The 24,556-nt window shown below is 49.1% G+C and overlaps 1 protein-coding gene across 1 annotated transcript in view; it reads right to left on the reverse strand.

Moving 5' to 3' along the window:
• ADAMTS2 (ADAM metallopeptidase with thrombospondin type 1 motif 2) overlaps window positions 1-11,294 on the reverse strand; it is a 150,160-nt gene extending 138,866 nt beyond the window's left edge. The window contains exons 1-2 of the mRNA XM_087816894.1: window positions 11,071-11,294; window positions 9,725-10,119 (exon numbers count right to left, since the gene is read on the reverse strand). Of these exons, the coding sequence (XP_087673020.1) occupies window positions 9,725-10,119; window positions 11,071-11,185 (510 nt within the window). The 5' untranslated portion in view covers window positions 11,186-11,294. The remainder of the gene's footprint in view (window positions 1-9,724; window positions 10,120-11,070) is intronic.
• Between the last annotated feature and the right edge of the window lie 13,262 nt (window positions 11,295-24,556).

The raw sequence follows: 24,556 nt of genomic DNA on the forward strand, positions 1-24,556 counted from the left end.
GTGATGGCAATAAAATCCTAAAACTCTCAGTAATAAACCTACTGGGATATGTTTTAAAGGGTTTAAATCAATGTTCTTATTTCCCTGAGAAAACCGAACATCAGGAAGCTGTCATTCTCTTATTCAGCAAAGGTTTGCTAAAGCCTGCTGCATCCTGGACACCATTGGGTCATGTCCTATCATCCAAAATAAAGAGCCTCTTATGTTTTGTTTAAGATCGTAAGAAAACAAACCCAAAATCCACTTGGGAAATGGACAAAAATAGCCAAAACATTTTTTGTAAGTCACGATGTGATACATGTCGTATCAAATATGAGAACATAACACTAAACAACAAAAATTAAAAAGCCTACTACTGGTGTAAAATAAAAGGAAAACACAAAACAACAACAGAGAGGCCAGAAAGAAACCAGATCACCTCCGTGAACTTCAGAGATGAGGAACACACAGCCCAAAGTCAGGAGGAAAGGGCAAGTTAGTACACGAATGGTGCTGACACAAAAGAGTGGCAATTTAGAAAAAACTAAATACTTAAAACCAGCACCTACACAGTGCAGGAAACACACTTCACTTGAATAAAAGGAGTTAAATATTTAAAATATCAAATTAAAAAAAAAATCAAAGCATATAATGGAGTAATTCGAAAGGCTCATTATTTTCTAGAGCCTAAGTAAACAGAAGGAACCAACAGGAGAGGCCTGGCAGCAAGGTAAACTGCAACAGGAACTTAGAATATAAATCCACCCAAGCTACCAAATGATTAAGGCCTAGGCCTATGGAGGACCAGTCAGCCGGGGTGGGGGTTGGAGGGCAGCAACCACCGGTTATCACAGAAACTTGACAGGATTGAGTTTCAGCAGCATTAGGATTGTACCCTCTCCATATCATTAGCCCAAAGTGAATGCTCACAATGAAGGCTCCAGCTAGAGTGGCCTCCTGCACCCTTGGGACCCAGGCCCATAGGATCCAGGGGACCCTGCAGGCCCCGAGGAGAGGACTGTGAGGGTCCTGTGCCCCAGTGGCCAGTCGGGACAGGCCAACACTAGAACAGAGCCAGACTACTGTCTGTCTTCCTGGACCATGTCCAGTCCCAATGTATCCACCCAGGCCACCAGAGCCACCCTCCACAACCAGCAGCTTCCCTGCAGCTGCCTCTGGCTTTTGTCCTTATGCTTCAAGTCCTGAGAACCCAGAAGGTCCTCAAAGAGACGAATGCAGCAACGTGACCTTGATGGTGGGGCAAATGCCTGGCACACCCTTCCCGCCCTCCAGTTTTCATCATTCTCCACCCAGCTTTGGCCATCCTCTGCCCTCCACTCCATCCACTTCCAGACACCAAACAAAGGCTGGCTTCATTCACCCGCTGCCCAGGTGCCCTTGTGCAGGACCCTACCTGTACAACCGCCCATGGAAGCCCTGGGGCACAGCACAGCCTGGTCCTACCAGCCTCCCCAGTAAGGACAGTGAACAAGATCCTGGGCACCCCAACATCAAAAATGGCACCCAAAGGCCAGACTGCCTATCTGAGCTGGGGAATACTCTGGTAGGACAGTGGCGCAAGCCTTGATTTGCACCAAGAACTCAGCCCCCACGGAGAGGAGAAACTCCCTTCCCCCTGCAGTAATTAACCCTGCTAGTGTGTGTGTGTGTGTGTGGGGGGGGGTGACATGCACCTCTGAGGGACAGCAAAGGTTTCGTGGGAAGCTCAAGCTGCAGTGGAAGGAGCCCAGGTCTGAGAAAGCAGAATCTCTTGGGGTGAGGCCTAGGCATAGGCATTGCTCAAAGCTGCCCCAACCCCATTGCTGCAGGACGCGGCACAGATTTCCTTTAAGGCGGCAATGGTCTTTGTTTGGGAAAAGATCTTCAGGAAGCCTGTGGAAGTAAAGGTAACAGTGGGACACAGGGGGCCTGTGTGGGCAGGTCCCAGGCCTCAATGAGGGGGCACAGTCTTTGAAAGACTCAGGAGGGGGACTCAGGAGGTCTGCCCCGTGAGAGAGACATGCAGAGAGGAGAACCTGGCTCACTGAGGTGCCAATACCCTCCCACGGCAGACCCTGTGCTATGGAAGCCACCTGAACAGCTACCAGGGCAGCCTCTTCCACCTTCCCAAACAAAGCTCCCCACCCCCCACAAATGCTTCCTGTAAGGGGGTTCAACAGCTGTAAATGGGCACTGGTTTGCATTTGAGGGGCTCTGAGGCCCAGGTCAGAGGGAGACGCAGCCCCTGGGAATTACAAGGCCTTTGGCTTTGGGGGGGAGGGGGGAGGCGTGGTGGTGTGGGGTGTTAGACATATCTAGATTTCAATTAGTTTGCTAATAAAGATGGGATCTCAGAAAAGCAGAATTCAGAGGATATTACCCACCCAAAATCCATTTTAGTCCATGAGCAAGCATTATATTAAACAGAGAAATGCCAGGGTGTTCCCACCAGAGTTGGGCTCAGACACAGACACAGACACGCAAAGTCACTACTGTTACTTAACATTAGCCTGAAGGTTCTAGACAGAGCAGATTGGAAATGAAGCTCCAAAATTATCACCGTCTCAGACAGTACAACTGTATACCTAGAAACCCCAAAGGAATCCACAAAGACATATTGGAATTAATGAGTTCAATCAAGCCACTTGATAAAAGATAATTATATAAAAATCAATAGCCTTCCTGTGTACCAAGCAATAGATGGAAACGATTCAATTCACAATGGCAAAAAGGAAAAAATATCCTTGAAATGACCCCGATTAAAAACAATGGGTAACCTGCATAAAAAATGTATGCTACTTCACTGAGCAGCATCAAAACAGAATTAAATCAATTGAAAAACACCACGTCCCTGGCAAATACTGTAAATTATGTCAATTCCTGCTTTAATTGGTTTCTAAGTTTAATTTAATGTCAATCAAATTCACAAGGGATCTCTTTAATCTGACAAAACAATCCTAAAATTCAATTGGAAGAATAAACAGATGTGACCAGCCAACAATTTTGCAAAAGAGTAACAGCAAAAGGGGCAGGATTCAGCTAGATGTTTCAAAGCAGCTCCGCCCCACAGAAATGGAATGTGAACTTCCTATGTTGCCACGTTAAAAAGAAAAAAAAAAAAACAGGTGAAATTATTTCAGCAATATCTCTTTTTTAACCCAATATATCCAAAATATTATGACTTCAGCCTGTAATCAACACTTTAAAATAATCAATGAAATATTTAATAGCCTTTTTTTCATACTAACTCTTTGAAATCTGGTGTGTATTTTACACCCAGAGCACCTCTCAGTTCAGACTAGCCACATTTCAGGTACTCACTAGCCTCACATACTCATAGCTACCACCACGGCAGATAGCACAACTGTAAAGCAGCTAATACTTTAGATATCAGAGCTTTAAAGCTCTCAAGATAAACACAAGAGAGCTTTAAAGCAGGTACAAGAACAGGCAGACAGAAAAATAAAATTTGTCTGTGATAGCGCTTAACCTGAGGTTTCCTTTGCAACTGACTAGAGATGGTATGTGGCATAATACATTTTATATACACAGTTGACCTTTGAACAACATGGATTTGAACTGTGTGGATCCATGGAGCTTTTTTAATTGACCTTTGCAGTCCAATTGACCTGCGCCGTTCAAACCTGTATCACTCAAAGGTGAACTGGTGGTTGGGAACCTGTGTATGTGGAGAGCCAACTTAAATCATACAAAGATTTTCAACTGCATGGGCAGTGGGTGCCCCAATCCCCATGTGTTCAAGAATCACCTGTAGGCCCTGGTGGGGTAACTCAGTTGGCTAGAGCACTGTCCCGATATGCCAAGATTATGGGTTCAATCCCCCATCAGGGACCATACAAGAACCAACCAATTAATACATAAATAAGCAGAACAACAAATCAATGTTTCTCTCTCTCCCTTTCTCCCTCTCGCTCTAAAATCAATAATTTTTTTTAAAAAGTCAACTGTATACCCCAATTGTTCACAGCTCTTGAGCCACTTTTTATCATACCTCCAGAAGCTCTGTCCCAATCAGACTGTCCACTACTGAGCCTTAGGCCAATCTTGCATGAAACAAAAACATACCTTATTCACCATGTGGTTTCAACCCCTGCTTTCAAAGGAGAAATGCCCTGGTTTCAAAATTGAATCCTTGAATGTTCCGTTCCCACAGTGGGCAAGGGCTCATTCCTCTGATGTGAATGACTGGCCTCTGCCGCTGCTCTGCTTCCCCAGCCTGGAAGTTTTATGTCAGCTCTCAGACAGCCCCAAAATCATTTGTAGCATCATCATCATCATCAAACTGAATGTTCAGGACTCCAAGACACACATATGTCACATTTATCATCTGAACTTGGAATGAAATCAGTGGGTCTTATCTCTGCCAGCAGCTGGCAGCCATCGCAGGGTGGCTGGCACTGCCTGGCATGCACTAACTTGGCCGTGGCATTTCTTACTGCCATCCTTCGCTTGAGTTATGTGCGGGGTCAGCACTTCTTGTGTTGAGACCCTTGCCACTCATATATCTTTAAAAAGTCACACTGTGGATAGCAAAAGGTATGTGCAGGACAGCAAAAAGACAGCAGCAGTGTGTGTGGTTTTGGCATCAGTGAGGAATGTCCCTGGAAGAATGACAGCAAGCCCCTACTTCACTGACGAGAAGAAGACACCCAGATGTGGATGAAGCTGGTCACACACTAAGTAAACAAAGCGAATGAAGTGGGAGAAACAAGCCACAGCTTCCAGCAGCTCCGGGCAGGGTGGCTGGTGCCAACACCTGGCAGGACTGCAGCTAAGGCACCAAGGAAGATTTAATTGGGAGTATCCCCTCTTTCTTGGTACATCCTCTCACTGATGGCATCCTTAGATCCAAAGAAATACAGAAATGCCCAACATTTCCCAAACCCTGGCCTGGGTGAAGGGCTTGTCATGCACCCATCCTTCCAAAATCGTTTGTGGTGGGTGTGGATGGATACCCCCAATACAATCAGTTCAGTGGGAGATGGGGCACTTGTCCAGGTCACCTGCATGCGTGGGGCAGAGCAGACAGTGTGACACTCCAGCCTCCAGCCCACACTAAGTCCACTGCTCCCCGTGCTAATCACTGAAGTGTGCAGGGCCAGGGAGGGCAGCACCAGGTCCACTTGGTCTTTTGGCACTGCCTGGGCCTAAAGTCCTGGATGCCAGAGTTTCCTCTGCCTCCAAGCAGAAGTGCTCCAATCCACAGGCCCTGGAGTAGACACGCAGTGTAATTGAAATTCATGGATGAGCCCAAGGAGCCGGCTCCAGGCTCAGTAATAACTTCTCCATATTAATGACAGCACCGCAGACCCCGTGGACAGCTGACATTTAATATGAAGCATATGCAGCAAAGCCAGAGGCTCCTACCTGGACCCTCCCATTCCAGAGCACTTGCCATGGGCAGTCTAAGGTGCCACCAAGATTCAGAGGACTGAGGTCTTCCTCTCCCCTTAGCACCTCCACTCCACCTCAGCCCCCTCCCCTGCAGGAAACCCCTGCCAAGAACACACACATGCACACTCACACGAAAATGTATGTGCTCACTCAAAAGCACACACATATACACCCACAGACACACCCACGCACATGCACACACTCACACATCCCACATATAGATACGCAAGTACACACACTCAGAAGGCTTCCAGGAGTCAAAGGGGAAAGGTAGGAATGTTTCATAAAATGCATTTCTTCATTTTTGTACTTTTTGTTGGCATGCAAAAAACAAAAGGACAATAAAATACAGTCTTGGAGTCAGACAGACACACGTTCCAATACTGGCTGTGAAGCTTGAAGTGAACTGTTGTGGCTTTGGAGCCTCGGCTTATTCAGCTGTAGAATGGGGATAGCATCAGACATCAGCCGTGGGGTGCTGTGAGGATTAAACAAGGAGATGCGGCATAAGGTGCTCAGCAGGGAGCATGGCGCAGAGTGGGGGCATGTGACCTGTCATAGACTATTATTACTTTTTATGCCAACAGCCTTCTCATTGGGTGTTTAATGAGCATACACGGATGATGTGAGATCAGCACACCTGTCCTATGGCCCAAGAAGTACCAGAAAATTCTTACATAGCAATGGGATGTACAAGAACACTTTGCTAAGCAGTATGTCCTCAGGCATCATGAAAAGGCAAACTTTAACCTTTCCCTGTAAATATTATGAACAACTTCTGTCAAGCAGCTATGAAAGAACCTGGGCACTCTCCGTTTCTCAGTCTCTCCAAAAATAAAGGACACAACGTCTTATGAAGCATGTCTCCATCTCTACCTGACTCCAACAGAATTTGCACATTGGCAGGCCCAGGGTCCCAATCTCACATCATTTGTGGGAGCAGCACCTCTTACACTCTCCATCTATGGGTTTCTGCAAACCCCATGTCCTGATTCTCATGGGAGCATCTGACCTCAGCTTGGCCAGAGTGATACTGAGAACTCAACTGGAATAATCAGAAAAAGATGTCAGCCTGGCACTGCTGAGATCCCTTGACTTGCCATAGAAGGATTCTCTCTGGGAACGCAGGCAACAAACACATAGGAAGGTGGAAGCAAGAGACAGCAAGGGTCCTCATGACCTGGTGGGAGCACCAAGATCAAGCCATGCCTAAAAACTTACCATTATGTGAGCTAATAACTTCCCATTTCTGTTTAAACTAATCTGACTTGAGTTTTCTGTCACTTGTAGCTAAGAGGATCCTGACCAATAGTGACATAAGAATCCCTTCATAATAAATAAGTCAGGAGACTGCTGTCCGTGGTAAATAAAGCTACTACTGCCTTCTTTTAAAACAGAGAAACAAACTCAGGGGACCAGACAAGTAGATGTATGTCCCAATCCAAGGGCAGGGCAAAAGGCCTAAAAAGATCTGTGACTCTTGGGAGAGGCGGATCTTACCTAAGTATCTAAACTTACACTGTGAGACCTCGGCTGCTTGCTGAGCCCTGCTCCATGGTTTTTCCACATGTCTTCCAGGAAAGCTAGTTCCACATGTTCTGAGAGCAGGGTTCCCTGGTCCCATCTGTGTGGGAAGTGCTGAATTCACAGAGTTCAAGAGGTTTCTTCATTACAGAAATTCTCAAAGAGCCCCACGGGCCCCTTGAACCTCCCAAGCTGAACGCAAGGTGCAGAGTTTCCCACACTGGTGGTCCACTGAATCCTATTTGCTCAGAGCAACTGGAGGTGCAGGCCTGCAGAACTCCTTGCAGAAATGGGGCTGCCGAGCCTTGCTTTTGAAAGTGTGGACTGAGGCCTAGGAGCATCAGCCGGGGAGCTCATGAGAAGCTCAGAACCTTGGGGGAAGGGGGATGCAGAGGTGCTCAATCAGAATCTGCATTTTAACAAGATCCTTGGGGATCTGCACCACACCTGCTTGGGCGTGTTTTGCTACCTATGAAGGAAAAGCAAGAGCTGCACAGGAAGGGGCTATGTGAGGCATGTTGGTTCAGGGCCAGGGCTGCTGGGAGGATGCTGTGCACTTAGCCGTGGAAGGCCTGTTGAGGGGGCGTGCACAGGAAGTATAGCTGCTATCACATCTGAGTGTCTTTCACCAGCTACACTTGGAAGAAGGGGCTGGAGAAAATCAAGCCAGACTCAGGTCATCAGGGCCTGAGCCTCAGCTGCCCAGTTGTAAAACAGGCATGAAGACCCTTGTCCTGTAGGGTCACTGTTGAGGACCAGAGGCATGATGCATGAAACCCTTAGCATATGGGCCTACTACTGATGTACAGAGGGACTTTAACAGTTAAGAAATTAATTGGTATAAGATCAGAACAGATACACACAGCAAAAAGAAGAGAAGTCATGATGCAGCCCCACTGTCTCTAGGCCATTTCTCACTGACAGCACTCAAGGCCATTCAGGGAGGCCCCACCCAGCCCCTCCTTCCAACTCCAGTCTTCTTTCCAGCCCTGCAAGCGTGTCCAGTACATCTGCCTGCCCTGACTGGGCCAATGCACACCTGGTACTTCTTCCCTCTGCTAGAATTGCCAACCTGTGTTGCTGCCCACTGGCAAAGCATTCTTCAAGTAGCCCCTAGAAGTGTGCTTTCAGGCCTTAGCCAGAGTGCCCCTCAGCTTGTCAGCTGCCCTGAGCATGTGAGCCTGAGGGGCACCAGGCCAGCCCTATCTCTGACCAGCACAGTGGACAAACACACTAGAGATGCTGGTTGAGCAAATGAATCACTGAACAGATGACTGACACAGTGACAAAGTATCCCTAAAATGCTTCCCATTGGGAATTAACTATACAGGAGTTGGCCCACCAACAGACTGAATCCATGTCACCTCTTCCCAGCCCACTCACCCCATCCTGAAGTCTCCAGCACCCATTTCCTTTAATTTAGGTGATTCACCTCCACAGTTAAATGAGACACACCTGTGAGGCCTGGGACATTTTTCAGAGACAAAGGTACAAAGAGGGCTGCACCATGTTAGCCCAACTCCTCCAAGGACATTGACAATTGCTTGCAATGTGCCCAGGTTCTAACTAAATCCAGCCAAAGGCAGTGATTTTCCAAAGCAACAAGTGACATTTCCTGTGTCTCCATAAAAAGAATACCAGTGGTTGCGGGGCTCTGGAGTAATTACTGGCTCTGCAGCTAACAGGATGAGCTTGACGGGCTCAGGGGCTGCAGGGCTGAGAGAAAGGCCACTCCCTCGGAACAGGAGTCTTCTGAGCTGCAATTAGAGCACAACCTTTGATGGGCGGCCTAGATGACTGGACAGCACAGCCAGCCTGACCACCACACACCCTATCCAAAATAGAAAACTGCAGTGGCTTCTGCTGTGTGCCAGGTCCCTAGGTGGCCGGACAGAGCACCGCCAATGTCAGCCTCCTCCCTGAGCATCGATCCAGGCTTCCTCTGAGGCTCTTATGCCAAGCCATGGTCCCTCTGGACTTCCCGAAATAGGAGAACTTCCCAGGGCTCCAATCACACTTGGTGGCCCAGGCAGCCCCAGGAGGGGACCTCCCCAGCTTCCCTTCTGTCCTTCAGGGGCTGCCCATGGGCCCCAGAGCCTGCATTTCCAAATGCTCCCCTTGGCTCAAAATAGAAAGAGAAAACTGACTTTTCAAATAACCAGCTAAAGTTCAACAGGAAACCACAGCATAAAAATCAGTGGCTCCCGGTTAGTCAGAGGGCAGAGAGATAACTGGGCATTTCAGCACCACTGCCTGTCACCTAGACTGGCACCACCCGCACACACAGAAACAAGGAGACAGACTGCCAGCACATGTGTCCCCATACATACATATCACGCATACTAAAATGCACAGGGTCACACACTCAACTGACATGAATGAGCAGAAACCTAGAGATACATATGTGGACAAGATACACAATGGCACATTCACATGTTCACACAACACAGGTGCACAAGTACCTAGGCACTAGTACACAGTGGCATTCCAAACTCATGTGCACACTCACAGACATATACACACACCTGGGTGCCAAGCCAAGACCTGTGCCCCCAGGCCTAAAGGAGACACATGGCTACTTGATCAGTGCACTGGAGACCCTAGGCCTCCACCTAGATAAATCACCCCTCTCCTGCCAATCAAAATAACTTGCCTTCCAGTCAACCCCTTTAGTCCATGCCTCACATCTCTAAGCAGAGAAGGTCCTCAGTGCAGGCCTTCCCTTCCCAGGCGGCACCCAGGTAACAGGCTTCTGAAGCTCAGACAAGAACCATGGACAGAAAGGGAGGGAGAAGTGCCTACTCACCAGCCCATCGCAGTTGCTGAGTGCCACGGAGGAGGCTTCAGTCAGGCCGGCCACGTCTCCAATGTAGAGGCAGGTCCCAAGCAGGGGTTCCACACGGGTGGCACCGGACTCTCCCTGCCACTCCACCGTGGCCCCAGGCGCCACGAGGCGAGCGTTGGGCTGCAGCCGCAGGTGCAAGTCTCGGCCGAAGACAGTGACATTGTAGAATAGGTGGTGATCAGGGTCCTCCTCACTGCCTCCAGGGAAGCCCTGGGTCTGGACTGGGGCAGCCCTGCGGGCCCGAACCCCGGTCTGGGCGGTCGTCACCGACACCACGTGAGACACCAAGCGGCCCTGGGCGTCTGTTCGCACGGGCACCGCCAGGATGCGCTCTGCTCCGTGCCCCAGGGGTCCTCCTGCAACGGGAAGGGGCATTAGAGCCGCCTGGACTAGGGAGCTCCCAGGCCCAGCTCAGCCCGCATCACCTCCAGCCCCGCCCCCACTGTGAAGGGAAGGGCATTCCTCTAGGCAACCCTCAGAAACTAGCCTGCACGTCCCCGGCGTTCTGCCAGCCGGTAAGGGTCGTTAACGCAGCCACCTCTCCGGAGCCCCGCCGCCGGGGCGGTCCCGCTCTGGGACCCTGCGAGCCGAGAGCTCTGCCCCTTGCCCCGTTCTGGTTGGGGCTCCGTGGACTCCTCACAGTTCCCCGGAGGACGCCGCGTCAGAGCGTCCCCCGCTCGGTGAACCTACCGTCCTTGGCAGGACTTGGGGGCGCTCCGAAGTCACTCCCAGTTGGCCCCCTACTAGTGTGTCTCTACCCTTCAGTGGCCCCCGGGGCGGCGAGGACTCGGCTCCCCGGCATGGGCGGCCTGTCCTCGGTGTCCAGCTCCCTCTGAGCTCGCTGTTGGTCTCCGGTCCCCGGAGGGGTGGGGCAGGGTCCCTCGGATCTTCGTGGATCCCCTTGGAGTCGCCCGAACCAATCCTCAGGGCCCCAGCGCGCTCGGCACTCGGCTCCTCCCGAGCATCCCCGGACGCCAGCCCAGGCGCAGCCCGGCCCTGGCTCCCCCGGACCCGCTGGGGCAGGCTCTGCGAGCTTCGCCGCGGGGCTTTCCGGGCCCTCCGCCGCCACGCTGGGCGTCCGGAGAGCCGCGAGGGCTCCGAAGCTCCCGGCGGCCCGAGGCGCCCGGGTGCGCCGCGGGGGCGCCCCCTGCGCGACCAACCCGGCCCGAAGTTGGCCAACTTGGCCCCGGGCGGGGCGCTCGGAGTTTGCCCAAGTCCAGCTGGAGGCTGCTGGGGAGGGGGCGGCGAGGCGCGCGGGGCGGGGCTGGCCAATGGGGGTCGTGGGGGTGGGGGCGGGCCGCACCTACCTTGGGGGGCGGCGGCGAGCCCGGCGTCCGCGGGCAGCGTCGGCGACAGCAGCAGCAGCAGTAGCAGCAGCGCGAAGCAGAGCAGGCGGCGATCGGCGCCAGCCGGCGAATCCATGGCAGCCGGACCGCAGCCGGGGCCCCGCACTCGCAGCCGGCGCGAAAGTTCCCCGCGCGCTGCCCAGCCCACATCTGGGGGCAGCTGGAGCCGCCCGCAGCTGCAGCACCGCAGGGCGCGGGGCGGAGGAGGCGAGGCGCGCAGGGGAGGCGGGGAGCTCGGAGGAGAGGCGGGGAGAGGGAAGGAGCGTGAGAGGGAGGCGCGCGGGAGGGAGAAGTGGAGCGCAGGGAGGGCGGGGACGGCGGGCGCCTCAGCCTGCGGTGACCCGGCGCTTCGTGGCGCGGCGGCCGCCGCCGCCACCGCCGCTTCACCGCTCACAGCGAAGCAGAGACACCCCGAGGCGGCGGCAGAGTAGCGCCTGGGGAGCCCTGCCGCTGGCCACCCTCGGCTTACCTGGCGCCCTCGTGGCACACAACCTGGGAGTCTGGGAGGAGCGCGGCCATCGGAGTATCCCCACTTGGAGAGTCCTCCTTGGGGCCCCACGTCCCACTGGTCAGCCTTGGGGCGCTAGGGACTGCCTGGCCCTATCTTTGCGCCCTGGAGCAGGACAGAGCTCAGGAATGGGTGGGGGTGGCGGAGGCCTGAGACGGAGACCCCAGAGGCCAGAAGACGCTTTTGTAGAAGGGTGCGCTCACTGCAAGGGCTACCCTTTTAAAGATCAACTTTTATCCTTCCAGGTAGAGGCAAGGTACTCTCAGTCCCCAACTTATCTGCCTGAAGTCTCTGTCCCCCTCCACCTGCCTCCCTGTCCCTCCATTGCAGCCTCGGAGCACAGCCTCCTCCACCCAGATTTGGCCCTTTCCTAGAGCACTAGCAGGTTACAGCCCTCACCTGTCCTGAATCCCATGTGGGCATCTCGCCTCCTGGACTTTGCTCTCCTCCAGGCCCTGCCTAAAATAGCCTTTCTACTTTCTATTCACCTTTTCCAATTCAAAATACCAGGCATACCTCTCCATCCTGGAGCAAGTTTGCTGTCAAAACCCATCGCCAGCTAGACTCCCTCCTCTCCAGCAAGGTTTTGAGCCTGGAGTCACTGTCCTACCCGGCCTGCTGCTCCCAACACAGTGACCTTTCTTCCCAGGTCCTGCCTGGGGACCCCCCGCCCCCAGGCATGTGTCTGTTGGAATATCTCTGCTATGTGATCCCAGATTTCTGCCCCACTTCTCCCGAGGATGGACACCTGTCTCTCTGGATCTTCTCATTCACCCTGCTCCAGGTCTGTGTGCCTAGGGGTCTGGAGTTGGCTCAGGCTGCTCCTTGCCAGCCAGGAGGGCCAGGTGTTATGGGGAAGTGACTTACACAACCTGCTGTAGCTGTGATTTCATCTGTTCTATCACTTTCAGGACCTGGGCTTGAGGGCACTGCAACTTGATGGCCATCTTCACCTTCAGGCTTCCCTATGTGTCACCCTAGGGTGCTGAGGCAGGATCCAGTCCCCAGGCATGGTGAACATCTGTGGCGAACATTAAAAATGGTGACATTTCACATGAGAACTTAGATATCTGACTTTTCTTGAGAAATTGGAACATGTGGCCACACTGGGCCCCCGTTTCTGCTATTAACCCTTAAATTGGACACATGTTCTGCAGCTTGCTGTAGTTCCCCTTCCCTCACCCTCAGTGGGCATTTACTATTGTGACCTCTGAAAACACAGCTGGATCCAGAGAAAGGTGGATAGAAGAGAGATGACTCCAGAGCCAGCCATCCTGGAGGACTTCCTATAAGAAGCAGCATGGGTTGAATTCTGAAGGTTGAGGGGCTCAGCAGCCCAGAGTTGGGTCCAGCAATGTCTTAGAACCCATACCATCCTTCCATTCATTCTTCTTGTGGTTGTCATGCTTTCATGCTCCTCAAAGGATGAATGACACCCAACTAGCAGCCTCACAGACTTCAAGGGTCATGTTCTACAACCTCACTCACTTCCCTGCCAGGTTTATGGCATTACCTCAGTCCTCTTCCCACCACCATCATTATTTCTTTATACAGTACTTCATCCTGTACTTAACTTTTTAAAGGATACTTTTAAGTCATTAAATGAAAAGCCATCATCTCTCCATAAATCAAGAGTACCTGCCAAAAATAAATAAAATGAAAACAAATTTTTAAAATCAAATTCTAGATATTGCTCCCTGCAAAAGGCACTGAGGCTAAAGCTGATTAGCAAGTGCTCGGAAAGCGACGAGGCAGATGAGCTAGAGCAGGGACCTTCCCTTTGATGCAGTGGAGGAGGGAGGGGCGAAAGGAAAAATGAGAAGGAGCTATACTCACTGTGCGATATATGAATTGTTCAGACAGGTCCATGTACAATATTACCGACACACTTTGGAATACCAGTTCTGAGATATTTTTTGGAAAGAAGCTTTGTCTCCCTGACACACCTGCATCACCCCTGGCACCTGTTCCTGCCAACATCATCCCCAGGTTCCTGGGGCTCCATCCAGATAGAGACTCCCAATGAGTGGGAAGTAGACCACTGCCCTTGACCAGCCCATCTTTTAGTCCCCAGAACGACACTCTGCAAGGCTGAGTGGATGAATTGGGTGCACATGCATCAAAATGTATGGTTGTGCCCGACCGGGCGTGGCTCAGCGGTTCAGCATTGACCTAGGATCCAGGCGATCAGGGTTTGATTCCCGGTCAGGGCACATGCCTGAGTTGCAGGCTCAATCAATGACTCTCTCATCATTGATGTTTCTATCTCTCTCCTTTCTTCTCTCTGAAATCAATAAAGATATATTAAAAAAAAAAATGTATGGTTGAATCCTCCATACAAGGGGTCCTTATGGGCTTCTCCCAGCTTTGTGATCACCTGTCCTCAACTAAAAACAAGACACTTCTTCACACCTCCATGGCTCCTATCTCTACTCTTCTTTTCTAGAAAATGTTGCCCCACCCACTTGTGCTTGCCTCTCCCTCTGGTCCTGCTCTTCCTCCTCTAGGTGAAATGTGAGCACAGAAATCCCCAGTGTTTCTTTGCTCATCTACTTATTCATTATAGACTCCAGAGACACAGACCAAAGACTACAGGCCAACTCAGCTCCAATACTTGCTCAGTGTGTGTCATGGGTGTCTGCTTTGAGTTGAACTTGAATATCTTTAGGTCTGGCTTGTACTCTCCTGTTTGACACAGTCCCCACCACTCCTGATTGTCCTAAACCTGCCTATTGCTCAAGTTTGTTAGCCTGGTCCCTGAAGGCCTGGAGTTACAACCCTAATCTAGAAGAGCTACATGTTGAGAGGGAGGAATTAGGACAAATCAGGATGAGCTTGGGTCCTCTTACCACTTAAAAACTTCCCAAGGATGTGAGGTACAGAAAGAGATGGGGACCTTTCATGGTCATCTTGGGTGTCACAAATCACCATGTGTGCCTAAGAGCAGGGACATTAAGAAAAGACAATGTCTCCCTCTCTGCCCTACCAGCTCTCACAGGGAACGGTGCTCTGCCTTATTCTGAAGGGAGGGGCAAGGCTCTCTGCTCCACTTCTGGCTACCAGGCCACATGTGCCAAGATAGATTTCATCAGAGCCATTCCTGCCCCTGGTAGCCACACAGAAACCATAAGTTCTTCTGCCCTTTGACGAGGTCACACTCTTTGGCAGGCCCTGCCCTCACTGCAGGCTACAAGCAGACGGAGGCAGTGAGGTTTCAGTGTCCTCCCTCCAGGCAAGCAAGCTCAGAGCAGTTGGGGGATGGACCTAGACTCTTCCAGCCCCCTGGGGACTTGGATAGAGAGCATAAGGAGCTGTAAGGTTTTAGTGACCTTGTCAAGGGGCCTCTAAAGAGAGCAGCTCTGCCCTCCTCCACTGTTGGCAAACAGCAGGCACAGTGGCCTCATCAGATGCGCTGACAGAGTCCTGGCCAGGAGCGGCCTTGGTAAGCAGTATGTCAGGGGAACGCTGATTGAACAGAATGTGGTAGCCGGACGCCCTTTGGGGAGTGGTTCTTGCTGTTTCTTGAGCATCCCTCCACACATACACACCCTGACAAGGAGCTGTGTCAGGCAAAACAGGAAAAAAGTAGGCGTTTCTAGGCAGCATTTTTTTCATTGCCATATTTCACACAGCGTTGTCCTATGACCCTTAGAATCTGCCTGGAAGTGAAAGACAAAGTACTTGAAGTTTGGAGGCCAGGGGATCCAGGCTCAGTCAACATTCCTACATGGAGACACAAGCTGTAGGTTCAAATTCAATATAAGCAGTAATGACCTGGGGAAGGATGAAAGCTCAGTGCCCACTTGTAAGCGACAGTCCATTTGCACATATGCTCAGCCTAGCAGAGAGGCAGAGGCCAACAAGTTTTCAAGGGGATGTCTGGGCATGGCAGGGAGTGATGTCCTAGGCCCACTTGTATCTGGGTCTAGACCCCTGGGTTCACCTGTGCCTGGCCTCTCACAGAGGTCAGGAGGGCCATTTGGTCCACCTCTCCCCTCTGAGAAAGGCCTCTGGGACTCTTAAGATAACCTTGGCTGCTAATAACACAGCCAGCTTACACTGTAAGAAAATGCACCATCTCACGTACCAGATCTACAAGTGTGACAGCTCCAGAGCTCAATCTGCCACTTATGTCTGTGCCCCTGACCAGGTAGAAGGGTGGCTAAACCACATACAGGCTTTCTGCTCTCTCCTAGAACGGCTGGCTGACTCCCTTAGGGTCTGTGGGCTAAGGCTGGGTCACATGCCCATTGCTGAACCAGCTGCCAACTAGTGTCAGGGGCTGTTACTGAGACAAGCCTGGATGAACTATCTGGGGCGCAATGCATGTTAGGGTTCAGCCCCGTGGCCCCAGCCCCCAGCACCTCATATGCCTATATTTCCAAATGAGAGGATGGCACAGTCCCAGGTTACCCCTGCCTGGTTCCTTACATGATTTTATGTTTACCTCCTATTCCCCGACGACATCACCTGCAAGGCCTGGAGAGTTAACTTCTTTACATATAATCCTGCACTTAGCCTGTGAAAGACACAATCCTATTACATTATGGGGTTTTGTGTTCAAATCCTTTGTAAGCCTGACTGGGTATTCCCTCACTTACAATCCAGGGAACATCAACTGCTAGCCCTGGCCAATGCCTTGCTAGACCCCAGGATCCCTGGCTTCCAGGGCCTTATTCTCTTTAGGTCACCCTCCCTTCCTGTCATATTCCTTCCATCCAGTGCTGCTGTCAGCCAATGATCTTTGGCACCAATTCAAGGCCAACAGGAACCCCCAATTTGGGGTGCAGTGAAGAAGGAAACTTTGTTCAATGCAAAACAGCTCAAATGTCATACAGCACAGCTGTGAAACAGCACAGTTGTGAGGCAGACCTGGGGCCAGGTAGCCCTGGCACCGGCCCCTCTCCAGCTCTGTCCTGTGCCAGTCTGCTCCGGCCTGCACTGGTCTGCTCTGTTCTGTTTCGGGTGAGGCATCTCAGTGGAAAGGGAAAGTGCACTCTGAGCTTAAGGGGAGCTGGCTTATAGGAACAGAAGTCCCTGCCTCTGGTCTCTGATGGGGCTGTCCTCATGCAAATGAGGACTCCAAATCCTCACAGTTTGATTGGTCTAAAAGGCACTGTCTTGATCAGTCAGAATACAGCCTCTCTGGTTGGTCGGAGCTCTGCAACTTCAATTGGGTGGGGAACGCCTCAGTCCTATAGGTTGAAATGGATTTCAGGAACTTCATAAGGACTGGCTCAGGTGGAAGAAACACAGTGCAGGCAGGCAGTTGAGTGCAAGCTTCTCCCTGAAGTACAGTTTGCATGAGAGGCCCAACCCTGCCCAGTTCACAGCATATAGACTCTAGAGTGTGGGTCTTAAAATGGTCGTAGTTGCCGGGCCAGTGTGGCTCAGTTCTCTGAGAGTTGTCCCATGCACCTAGAGGACGCCGGTTCAATTCCCAGTCAGGGCACATGCCTGGGTTGTGGGCTCGATCCCCAGTAGGGGGTGAGAGGAGGCAGCTAATCGATGTTTTTCTATCATCGATGTTCTTCCCCTTCCTCTCTCTCTAAAATCAATTAAAAAAAAAAAAAAGGCCAAAGTTTCTGGCTGGGGCTGGCAGTGTCACTAACCATGGGGTCCTAAGGCTGGGACGCAATGGGAAGAAACTCTGGATGCAGATTTGAAGGCCTTTGGCCATCACTGCAGCCACTGGGGACCCCTCTGCTCCTTCATGGAGTACCAGGAAGCCTCTCCCCCATCCCAGGCCCTAGGCCCCATCACATGACAGGCCCTCTATTCCACATGGTATCTTTGACCGAGCCCAGATGGAAGGTCACTGTTTGCATAATGTTGTTTTCAATTTTTAAGCAGGCAAAAATATCCTTTTTTATAGCAACATAGTAAAGACTTCCCCCAAGCCCTGGATATTGGAAATGGAGATTTTTTAATGTGATTGCAGGTTCTACTGGTTTTCTTTTACTGTTTTTAATCTATCAGACGATGAGTTGGACAGCTGAAGGAGAGTAGAGTCAGGGAATGACCCAGCCCTGGTCTGGGGGTCCAGGTCCTACATTCCTGAATCTTCCCATGGCACAAGAGAGATGTGAGAATTGCAGAGCCAGGGTAGTCCTGGACAGACACAAAGATCTTGACTTCTGAGAGAAGCAGGCGATGGGGACAGTGTGGCTCAAGGTCCATCAGAGGCTCTCTGTCTGCCAGGACCTCCCAACACAGGGTAGCAGGGGAATGGATGCCTCTAAGAAGTTGACCTCCTTTCACTAGAAACTGGGCCTTGGCCTCACTAGACCCTGGACTCCACCTTGCTGAACTCTGAACTTCAGCCTCGCTGAACCCCAGGCTTTGGCCTCACAGGACTGTGGGTGTGGTTCTCATCACTTCAACAGAGCCCTCCGCCCCTGTCTGTAGTCTCTGTGCCATTACCATAAACCAGCCTGACCCTCCCCATCTCAGGGAGTCTTGAGGCTCCTAAGGACATGACTTTTACAGGATGCCAACCCTATCCAGCAAGCTGCTATCCTTCAGGGGGAAAAAAAGACCTCTAGCCTCACTTATAGCAAACTTGGTCTGTTGTGCAACCTCACAGTGCAGAATGTGCACATGCCCAACTTCCCTGCTGTTGTACAATTTTCCAGCTGTTTTTAGGACTGTTTCATCCTTCATCTGGCATATTTCAGAAGTCATCTGTAAAAATTAGGCATATGTAAACACAAAGTTGAGCATATGTATGAAACAACAAATGAGGAAATAAAGGAAAGGAGGTGGGGGACCAGGACTTAGCAAAAAAGCAGATGAAACAAGTATAATCACACTGAATGCCACCTTCTAGAAGCTTGGGAGACAAAATGAATTTGGACTCAGCTTAAATTTAAAGTGAGATGTCTGTCTAGTAAAATTGATTTCAACTTGGTGGTGTTTGGTTGGCCTTTTCTCCAGTAGTTTTATTTCATTTAAAATTTTATTTTATTGTTGACAGTATTATAGATGTCTCCCATTTTCTCCCTTTTTGCCCCCCTCCACCCAACCCCCACCCCAGGCCTTCCCCATGCTATTGCCTGTGTCCATAGATTGTACATATATGCATATATGTTCTTTGGTTAATCTCATCCTGTCCCCTCCCCCTACCACATGCCCCAACACTAAGGTTTGTTATTCTGTTCCATGCATCCATACCTCTGGACCTATTTGTTTGTCAGTTTATTTTGTTCTTTAGATTCCACTTATAAGTGAGATCATGTGATATTTGTCTTTCTCTAACTGGCTTATTTTGCTTAGCATAATAGTCTCCGAGTCCATTATGCTGTTTCAAAGGGTAAGAGATCTTTCTTTTTTACAGCTGCATAGTATTCCATTGTGTAAATGTCCCACAGCTTTTTTATCCACTCATCTACTGATGGGCACTTGGGCTGTTTCCAGATTTTGGCTATTGTAAATAATGCTTCTTTGAACATACGGGTGCATATATTCTTTCTGATTGGTGTTTCAGGATTCTTAGGATATATTCCCAGAAGTGGAATTGCTGGGTCAAATGGCAGAACCAAACTTGTGAGACACATGTTGGTGAGAAGAAAATGGTTTATTCAAGTGCTGGCAACCTAAGCAGATGAGGGACTCTCGTCCCAAAGCTTATCTCAACATCTCAGTGCAGGCAGAGATTTTTATAAGGCGGGAGAGGGAAAGCAGAACAGAGATCAAGGGGAGGGGGTTGAAAAGTTCTCTGTGTGCAGACCAGCACAGTCCATTCTAATAAGGACCTTGAAACCGGTCAAGCGATGCTCTGGTGTGCGTCACCCTGATTTTACAGTTGAAGGTCAGCAAATCTCCCAGAGCTGGGATGACTAAAGGTCAGAGTCTGTATCTTTTGAAGTTAGTTCCTAGAATTATTATATAAACATGCTTGCTATATAAACATTATTATATAAACATGCAGTCACACACTAGCCAGAGTCATCATCCACAGAAACAATGTCAAAAGAATGGTGGACTGGATTATAATTCCCCATTGCTACATCCTCTCCCAACTTCAAGAGGCTGCCAGCATCTGTTGGCTTGTGGTCATATCACTCCAGTCTGTACCTCCACAGTCTCACTGTCGCCTTCTCTTCTGTGTATGTTTGTGTCAAGTCTCCTGTCTCCCTCTTTTAAGGATCCTTGTAGTTGCATTTAAGGTCCATTCAGATAAACCAGGAAAATCTTCTGATCTCAAAGTCTTCAATGTAATCATACCTGCAAAGATCCTTTTGCCAAAGCAGGTCGAATTTACATCTTTGCAATCAACCATCTCTGGCAATGGCATGATAGTTGGCCAAGATCACACCCATAATAGGTTAGATGCAAGTCAGTAAGGCTGGGGTCTTGCGTGCCAAAAGCAGAGGAAAGGCATCCAGGGAGAGACAGTGGCATGGGCAGAGGTGAGAGGAGTGAGCATGCATGGTAAGTTCAAGAAATTACTCTGGGTGTCGGCTCTATTGCCTCCTCAGAGACTAGGAGGGATTTCCCAAGAGCATGAGCATTTCCTCTCTGTTCTATGAACCCAGGCACCACTTTTTCCTAATGAACATGTTTCTTATCAGTGCAGCTGACCCTGTAAAAAAAAGCCTGCTTTGATGAAACCAGTCCTTTAAAATGAAACATTTTATCAGAAGCTATAACATGATCCCCATGAAATTAAACTAAGAAGACAGACATTTTAAATGCTCCAGACACTGGTTTTGATTTTTTAAATTGTCAGTTAAATTAAAGTTGGGCCATGGAGACTCAATGCTCAGGTTGCCTTTGTGGGAAGAAATGTTCTGATAATCCTCCCCCCACTTTCCAGGCCTCTGCCTCCTAAAAGCTCTTGGAGATTGGATGCAATTGTTGCTTGCAGACCCATTTCAGCTCTGGGGCTGGAAATCAGGAGGACACCTGGGGGACCAAAACTCTTCTCTAGATAAGTGGGGTGCCCACTCTGTATCAGAACCTGTCCCGGGACAGGGGAGAGCCTTGCCCAGGCACACAAAAGTTCAAAGGTTGAAAAGAACTAGTGGATCAATCATGATTAAGTGGCAAGTGACAGAAACTGAATTCTGCTAAATTAGGCAAGAAGGAAATTTATTGTTTCACAAAATTAAACATTGGCCTTAGACATCTGAAATGATATCCCCAGAACTGTTTCCCTCTAACTTTCGTGTCTCCCTTCCTTTGGGTCACTCCCTTCTTAGACAAGAAGTCTCCTGAAGGTGCCAAGAAGGCTGCTGAAGCTCCAAGTTCACATCCTCACAACCTTAAGCCCCTAGGGAAAATAGACTGCTGTCCCTAAGATCTCAGATTGAGTCCTAGGTATCTGATGGGCCCAAGCGAGGTTAAATTCCCATCCCTGAACCCATCCCATGCTCAAGATAATGAAATTCACTGACAGGCAGTCCTGGGCCATGTGATCCACCTTTAAAGCCAGGGCTGAGTCAGCTTCACCCCAACTACATGACCCATATGGGAGGGGTATGAGTGGCCACAGAACAGTGAGTGTCCCATAGACCACCCTAACAACTCTGACTCAAAGTGTGCATGTTAAATCACAAAAGAAATTAATTCTTTTAACCTGGATTGTCCAGTTTAATGGCTGCATTAATCAGCTGGGGCTGCCCTGTGAGGGATGCCAGTGGCAGAGCTGTAAACATGTGATGCCATTAACAGACAGTAACAACAGAAGCACACTCTTCTCGCTCTTCCTCCTCCTCTTCCTCCTCCCCCTCCTTCCCTACCTTCTCCTCCTGCTGCTCCTCCTGCCTCTCCTGCTTCTCCTTTTCCTCTTCTTCCTCCTCTTCCTGTTTCTCTTCCTTCTCCTGTTCTTCCTCCTCCTGCTCTTCCTCCTCTTCCTCCTCCATGGCCCAGCTCCATGGCCACGCCCTTTGGAGCCCACCCGTCCCTCAACACTGAGGTCCTTGGCTCACCGGCTGGGGTGAAGTTCATTATTGCTGCAAGCCTGCCACTTTTCAGGGTTATCTACTTCTGACGATTTCAACCACAAATCCCCCAGTGCCTGCTGTGTGCCCTGAGCTGAGTGTTGGGGCATGGAGATAAAAACAGTAGTTTACACTTGTGTTATTTCACCATAACAAAGTAGCAGACCGGGAGACAGGAGGGGAGCGGGTCAGTTTAAACAACAGAAATCACTTTCCTCACAGTTCTGGAGGCCAGAAGACCGAGATCAAGGTGTTGGCAGGGTTGGTTTCATCTGAGGCCCCTCTCCGTGGCTTGTAGATGGCCATCTTCTCATTCTGTTTTCAAATGGTCTTTATTCTGTGAGTGTCCGTGAATCTACTATTCTTACAAGGACACCAGTGACACTGGTTTAGGACCACCCTAATGACCTCATTTTATTTTTTTAATTTATTTTTAAAATTTATCTTTATTGTTGAAAGTATTACAGATATCCCCCCCCTTTTTCCCCCCATTGATCCCTTCCAACCCGCTTCCACCTCCCTCTGCTAGGCCTTTACCACACTATTGTCTATGTCCATGGGTTATGCAAATATGCATATAAGTTCTTTGATTAATCTTTACCCACCCACCCACCCACCTCCACCTTCCCACTGAGATTCATCAGTCTGTTCCATGCTTCTATGTCTCTGGATTAATTTTGTTCTTCAGTCTATTTTGTTTATTAGGTTCTACATATGAGTGAGACCATGTAAAACTGAATCAGGAAGAATCAGAAAACCTGAATAGGGCCCGGCCAGGCACGGCTCAGCGGTTGAGCATCGACCTAGGATCCAGGCGATCGGGGTTCGATTTCCGGTTAGGGCACATGCGCGGGTTGCAGGCTGCAGCCGATCAATAACTCTCTCATCATTGATGTTTCTATCTCTCTCTCTCCCTCTCCTTTCTTCTATCTGAAATAAATAAAGATATATTTTAAAAAAATTATAAAAAAGAGGAAAAAAAGAAAGCCTGAATAGGCTAATAACAACTGATGAAATAGAAGCAATAATAAAAATTAAAAAAAAAAAAAAAAAACTCTCAGCAAACAAAAGCCCTGGTCCAGATGGCTTCACAGGGGAGCTTTCTAATTCTTTAAGTTGTAGGGTTAAATAGTTTACTTAAAATTTTTCTTGCTTTTTGGGGTAGGCCTGTAGTGCTATGAACTTCCCTCTTAGGACTGCTTTTGCTGTGTCCCATAGATTTTGGTTTGCTGTGTGTTCATTTTCATTTGTTTCCAGGAAGTTTTTCATTTCTTTCCTGATCTTATTGGTAACTCATTCATTGTTTAATAACATGCCATTTAGCCTCCATGTGTTTGACTGTTTTTGAGTGTTTTTACTGCAGTTAAGTTCTAATTTCATGCCATTGTGATCTGAGATGCTTGATATGATTTCAATCTTCTTGAACTTGTAGAGACTGATTTTGTGTCCTAACATGTGGTTTATCTTTGAGAATGACCTGTGTGCACTTGAGAGGAATGTATATTCTGCAGCTTTGGGGTGAAATGTCCTGTAAGTATCAATTAAATTCATCTGATCTAGTATGCCATTTAGAGTCACTATTTCTGTGTTGACTTTTTGTCTAGAAGATCTATCCAGTGAAGTCAGTGGGGTGTTCAAGTCCACCACTATGACTGTATTGCTGTTGATCTTCCCCTTAAAGTCCTTAAGGTTATTATTGATAGGTCCTTATTTATTGCCATTTTAATTCTTTATGCCTACGTTTCTCTCTCTATTTCTTCTTATTATTACAGCAGTTTCCCCATTTTAAAAAATATATCTCTATTGATTTCAGAGAGAGGAAGGGAGAGGGAGAGAGAGACAGACAGAAACATCAATGATGAGAGAGCTGTCATTGATCGGCTGCTTCCTACACACCCTCAACCAGAGATTGAGCCTGCAACCTGGGCATATGTCCTGACCGAGAACCAAACCATGATCCTCTGGGTCCTAGGTTGATGTTCAACTGCTGAGCCACTCCCGGCTGAGCACAGCAGTTCCTTTAACATCTTTTGCAATGCTTCTATTTCTAATTACAGCAGTCCCTTTAACATTTCCTGCAGTGCTGGTTTGGTGGTGATAAACTCCTTTAGCTTTTTTTGGTCTGGGAAGCTCTTTATTTCACCATCTATTTTGAATGACAGAATTGCTGGATAGAGTAGTCTTGGTTTCACATCCTTGTTTTGCATTACCTTGAATACTTCATGCCATTCCCTTCTGATCTGTAGAGGTTCTGATGAGAAGTCAGCTGAAAACTTTATGGGAGCTCCTTTGTAGGTAACAGATTGCTTTGCTCTTGCTGCCTTTAAGATTCTCTCTTTGTCTTGAATTTTGGGCATTTTAATTATGATGTGTCTGGTCTTGGGCCTCTTTGGATTCTTTTTGCTTGGGACTCTCTGTGCCTCCTGAACTTGTATGACTTTTTCCTTGACCGGGTTAGGGAAGTTTCCTGCCATTATTTCTTCAAACAGGTTCTCTAACCCTTGCTTACTTTTGACCTCCTCTGGCACCCCTATGATGTGAATATTGTTACATTTCATGTTGTCCCACAGCTCCTTTAGACTGTACTCCTGTTTTATAATTGTTTTTTCTTTTTGGATCTCTGATGAGTGATTTTTTTCTACTCTGTCTTCTAATTCGCTGATCTGAGCCTCAGCTTCCTCTAATCTGCTGTTTATTCCTTCCAATGTACTCTTTATTTCCGCTATGTCATTCTTCATTTCTGCCTGGTCATTTTTCATAGTTTCCATATCTTTTTTCATGCTGTTGAGCATCCTTACAATCAGTGTTCTGAACTCTATATCTGATAGATTGCTTTTCTCCATTTCATTTACCTTTTTCTGGAGACTTCTCTTGTTTTTTAATTTGGGGCTTTTTTTGTCTCCCCATTTTGGCTGCCTGTTTGGGTTTGTATCTATGTATTAGGTAGGTCTGCTAGGACTCTCAGTTTTTTTTGGAAGGTCTCTGGTGCAGGCCA

The sequence above is a fragment of the Miniopterus natalensis genome, chromosome 4 (assembly GCF_054644295.1).
Source record: "Miniopterus natalensis isolate mMinNat1 chromosome 4, mMinNat1.hap1, whole genome shotgun sequence".
Lineage (NCBI taxonomy): Eukaryota > Metazoa > Chordata > Mammalia > Chiroptera > Miniopteridae > Miniopterus > Miniopterus natalensis.